Genomic DNA, 5,000 nt, shown 5'->3' with positions numbered 1-5,000 from the left:
TTGAAATTCTGTAGAATATTGATCTTTGAATTCTGTAGAATATTGGTCTTGTAATTTTGTAGAATATGGGTCTTGGAATTCTGTAGAATAATGGTCTTGGAATTCTGTAGAATAATGTCTTGGAATTCTGTAGAATAATGGTCTTGGAATTCTATAGAATGTTGGTCTTGGAATTCTGTAGAATGATGGTTTTTGAATTCTGTAGAATATTGGTCTTTCAATCCTGTAGAATATTGGTCTTTCAATCCTGTAGAATATTGGTCTTTGAATTCTGTAGAATATTGGTCTTTCAATCCTGTAGAATTTCAGTCTTTGAATTCTGTAGAATATTGGTCTTTGAATTCTATAGAATTTCAGTCTTGGAATTCTGTAGAATTTCAGTCTTGGAATTCTGTAGAATAATGGTCTTGGAATTCTTTAGAATATTGGTCTTTGAATTCTATAGAATATTGGAATTCTGTAGAATATTGGTCTTGAAATTCTGTAGAATATTGATCTTTGAATTCTGTAGAATATTGGTCTTGTAATTTTGTAGAATATGGGTCTTGGAATTCTGTAGAATAATGGTCTTGGAATTCTGTAGAATTTCAGTCTTGGAATTCTGTAGAATATTGGTCTGTGAATTCTGTAGAATATTGGTCTATGAATTCTGTTGAATATTGGTCTATGAATTCTGTTGAATATTGGAATTCTGTAGAATATTGGTCTTTGAATTCTGTAGAATTTCAGTCTTTGAATTCCGTAGAATACTGGTCTTTGAATTATTTAGAATATTAGTCTTGGAATTCTGTAGAATATTAGTCTTTAAATTCTGTAGAATATTGGAATTCGGTAGAATATTGGAATTCTGTAGAATACTGGTCTTGGAATTCTGTATAATATTGGTCTTGGAATTCTGTATAATATTGGTCTTGGAATTCTGTAGAATAGTGGGCTTTGAATTCTGTAGAATATTGGTCTTGGAATTCTGTAGAATATTGGTCTTGGAATTCTGTAGAATTTCAGTCTTGGAATTCGGTAGAATATTGGAATTCTGTAGAATTTCAGTCTTGGAATTCTGTAGAATTTCAGTCTTGGAATTCTGTAGAATATTGGTCTGTGAATTCTGTTGAATATTGGTCTATGAATTCTGTTGAATATTGGTCTATGAATTCTGTTGAATATTGGAATTCTGTAGAATATTGGTCTTTGAATTCTGTAGAATTTCAGTCTTTGAATTCCGTAGAATACTGGTCTTTGAATTATTTAGAATATTAGTCTTGGAATTCTGTAGAATATTAGTCTTTAAATTCTGTAGAATATTGGAATTCGGTAGAATATTGGAATTCTGTAGAATACTGGTCTTGGAATTCTGTAGAATACTGGTCTTGGAATTCTGTATAATATTGGTCTTGGAATTCTGTAGAATATTGGTCTTGGAATTCTGTAGAATAGTGGGCTTTGAATTCTGTAGAATATTGGTCTTGGAATTCTGTAGAATATTGGTCTTGGAATTCTGTAGAATATTGGTCTTGTAATTCATTAGAATATTGGTTTTTGAATTCTGTAGGATATTGCTCTTTGAATTCTATAGAATATTGGTCTTTCACTCCTGTAGAATATTGGTTTTTGAATTCTGTAGAATATTGCTCTTTGAATTCTATAGAATATTGGTCTTTCACTCCTGTAGAATATTGGTTTTTGAATTCTGTAGAATATTGCTCTTTGAATTCTGTAGAATATTGGTCTTAGAATTCTGTAGAATTTCAGTCTTTGAATTCTGTAGAATTTGGTCTTGGACTTCTGTAGAATTTCAGTCTTGGAATTCTGTAGAATACTGGTCTTGGAATTCTGTAGAATTTCAGTCTTTGAATTCTGTAGAATATTGGTCTTGGAATTCTGTAGAATTTCAGTCTTGGAATTCTGTAGAATACTGGTCTTGGAATTCTGTAGAATTTCAGTCTTGGAATTCTGTAGAATACTGGTCTTGGAATTCTGTAGAATTTCAGTCTTTGAATTCTGTAGAATTTCAGTCTTGAATTCTGTAGAATATTGGTCTTGGAATTCTGTAGAATTTCAGTCTTGGAATTCTGTAGAATATTGGTCTTGGAATTCTGTAGAATTTCAGTCTTGGAATTCTGTAGAATACTGGTCTTGGAATTCTGTAGAATTTCAGTCTTGGAATTCTGTAGAATATTGGTCTTTGAATTCTGTAGAATTTCAGTCTTGGAATTCTGTAGAATACTGGTCTTGGAATTCTGTAGAATTTCAGTCTTTGAATTCTGTAGAATATTGGTCTTGGAATTCTGTAGAATTTCAGTCTTGGAATTCTGTAGAATATTGGTCGTAGAATTCTGTAGAATATTGGTCTTGGAATTCTGTAGAATATTGGTCTTGTAATTCTTTAGAATATTGGTCTTCGAATTCTGTAGACTATTGGTCTTTGAATTCTGTAGTATAATAATTGGTTTTTGTAGAATGACAGGTTTGGTCTAAATCGTGCCTTTTAGGAATTGTCATGAATGCTTGTGACTGAGTCATTAGAATTCTAAGAAATTGGTTTGTATTGTGTCAATAGTTTGGTGAGTTTCGTTTTCTATAAATGATTAAAAGAGAGAGAGAGAGAGTTTATTGCTGAGCCAATTCGGAAGACAAGTTTGGACACTATTTACGAATGAAAAAAAAGATGGTGTGAAGTACTTATGTGGTATATTTGACATGAGCAAAACTCAGAAACGGTTATCTCAGGTGATAAGAGAGGATCCTCACAGATGGTTTGGATATGTGGGAAGAATGGACGACGGGGAGAGGAAAGATGCCACGTGAGCGAGCGATGTATTTTCAGTGTTTATCGATGTCCCGGAGCCTTAATAATATTGATAATTTCTCTATTACAGTAAGGAACATTTTTAAGTGAAAATAAGTGACTGAACTGGCATTATCATATATCAGAAATAATCGTGAGATGAACATTCTGAATTAGGACAGATGAGAGACGATTCTTCTACTACACCTAAAGAAGGCTGTGAAAACTAACTAGTAAAAGGGTAGTGAAGAAAAAGCGGACGGCAGAGACTAGTGCAAAGCTAGTGTGAGAGCTAGTAGACGCTGAATCCCAAAAGAGTGCAACTCGGTCGCGCGTTTCGAGTGTAAGCCGAAGACTAACACCAGTGCACGTCGCTGTGTATCTGTGATGCTACAATGGCATACTACCCTGGACAGAATTTTGTCAGGACCACCACCTCGGCTGCTGACGACACATTGGACCGCAAGTACAAACACCACCTCATGCTTTCCCAGCCGCCTCCGACCTCGCACGACCTCAAGTTTGGGTCGCAGCGGGTCGACATGAACTCGTCCACACCGTACTCCGATGCCACGCAGGTTAGTCCGCTTTTATTTCTGGGGTACAGGGTTTCACTGTGTATATATATATATATATATATATATATATATATATATATATATATATATATATATAAAGTCCTAAAACATGAATATAAGTAATTTATGTTCTAGATCAAAGTTAAATTGCTATTAATAATATTCCTTAGAAACACACATAAAGAGTTACACAAACTGTCTCATTCACCGGAGTAAAACAAAATCTACAGAACTAACAAATGCTAATAACTGTCTTTAACATATCATTAACATGCTTAAAGAGCTTGGTGACAAGTTAAATAGCAGGGTTGTCCTTGTTTTAACATCTTGTTAGTGGCGACATGTTTTTAAAGTGGATTTCTGTTGGTTTAAGGGGGTTGCAGGTGAGTGACTATTAATTATTAATTTGTGTTTCCTTGAAGGATTTTGTATATATACATTACATCTCCTCTATAATATATATATATATATATATATATATATATATATATATATATATATACAGTGGTATACTTCATTCCGGTCACGCTTAGCGGCAAGACGTATAGCTACCCGGTCTTGTCCCATCCCTTGGGTAAGGGGAGAGAGAGTAGTCATACCCCGGTGAGAGATATTGTATATACAGCGGTGTGTTTAGTTCTGGTCTCGCCCTATCCCTCGCGTAGGGAGAGAGAGTAGTCATACCCTGGCAAGAGAGGGGTTGTAGATAGGAATGAGAGAGATGGAAGGAAAGATTGAATGTGTGCGTGTGCATATATATCCAAGTACTCAGCCATCAATTTTGACGGGTTGCGTATACTAGTGTTTGAATATATATGTATACACATAAACATAAACATATATATATATATATATATATATTATCATTATTACTTGCTAAGCTACAACCTCACTTGGAAAAGCAAGAAGCTGTAAGCCCAAGGGCTCCAACGGGGAAAAATAGCCCAGTGAGGAAATGAAACGAGAAAATAAATTAACTGCGAAAGAAGTAATGGACTAATAAAATTAAATATTTTAGAAACAGTACCAATATTAAAATAAATCTTTCATATATAAACTATAATATATAAAAAAGGAGGAAGAATAAGATAGAATAGTGTGCCTGAGTGTACCCTCAAGCAAGAGAACTCTACCCCAAGACAGTTGAAGACTATGGTACATGGTGTGTATATATAAATATATATATATATATATATATATATATACATATATATATATACATATTATATATATATATATATATATATATATATTATATATGATTATTCATCCCGTGGCTGAGTGGATAGCGTAGAGGAATTGGATATCAATGTATTACAAGACTTACAGTCGCATCCCGTGCGCAAATAGACGGGATACTAAAAGAGATACTTATGACTTTATCAAACATGTTAGTCTTGCAATTTCACTCTTTTTGTAAATAGGAAAAGAGTTCTTTAGTTTCTGTTAATGCATCATTAGTTAGAGGGTTAACATAATACTGATGGGCTATCTGTATAGAATTGTTTGTATAATTATAAAATATACTCAAAATTAAGCTTGAGAAGCCATGCATTCGATCCCCAAGTGGGACGCAAATGGTTTTCTGTGGACTTGAAATTTGGGATATAAGTACCTGGTTGATGGTTGTTTGATGT

General features: G+C 33.7%; 2 protein-coding genes across 4 annotated transcripts in view; one reads left to right on the top strand and one right to left on the bottom strand.

The window, feature by feature from the left end:
* Positions 1 to 2,886, bottom strand: part of LOC137619188 (dynein heavy chain-like) — a 3,066-nt gene extending 180 nt beyond the window's left edge. The window contains exons 1-4 of the mRNA XM_068349373.1: positions 2,875 to 2,886; positions 1,781 to 2,429; positions 1,339 to 1,663; positions 1 to 391 (exon numbers count right to left, since the gene is read on the bottom strand). The exon at positions 1 to 391 is cut by the window's left edge and continues 180 nt beyond it. Of these exons, the coding sequence (XP_068205474.1) occupies positions 1 to 391; positions 1,339 to 1,663; positions 1,781 to 2,429; positions 2,875 to 2,886 (1,377 nt within the window). The remainder of the gene's footprint in view (positions 392 to 1,338; positions 1,664 to 1,780; positions 2,430 to 2,874) is intronic.
* The window catches only part of LOC137618812 (transcription factor Sox-11-A-like), a 46,112-nt gene continuing 43,991 nt past the window's right edge, over positions 2,880 to 5,000 (top strand). For all 3 annotated transcript variants that reach the window (XR_011039843.1, XR_011039844.1, XM_068349021.1), the window contains exon 1: positions 2,880 to 3,363. Coding sequence is in view for 1 of the 3 variants with exons in the window: in XM_068349021.1 (XP_068205122.1) it covers positions 3,181 to 3,363 (183 nt within the window). In the remaining 2 variants the exon portion in view is untranslated. The remainder of the gene's footprint in view (positions 3,364 to 5,000) is intronic.

Source organism: Palaemon carinicauda, chromosome 25, assembly GCF_036898095.1.
Source record: "Palaemon carinicauda isolate YSFRI2023 chromosome 25, ASM3689809v2, whole genome shotgun sequence".
Taxonomy (NCBI): domain Eukaryota; kingdom Metazoa; phylum Arthropoda; class Malacostraca; order Decapoda; family Palaemonidae; genus Palaemon; species Palaemon carinicauda.
This window is presented reverse-complemented; position numbering and strand designations above follow the sequence as displayed.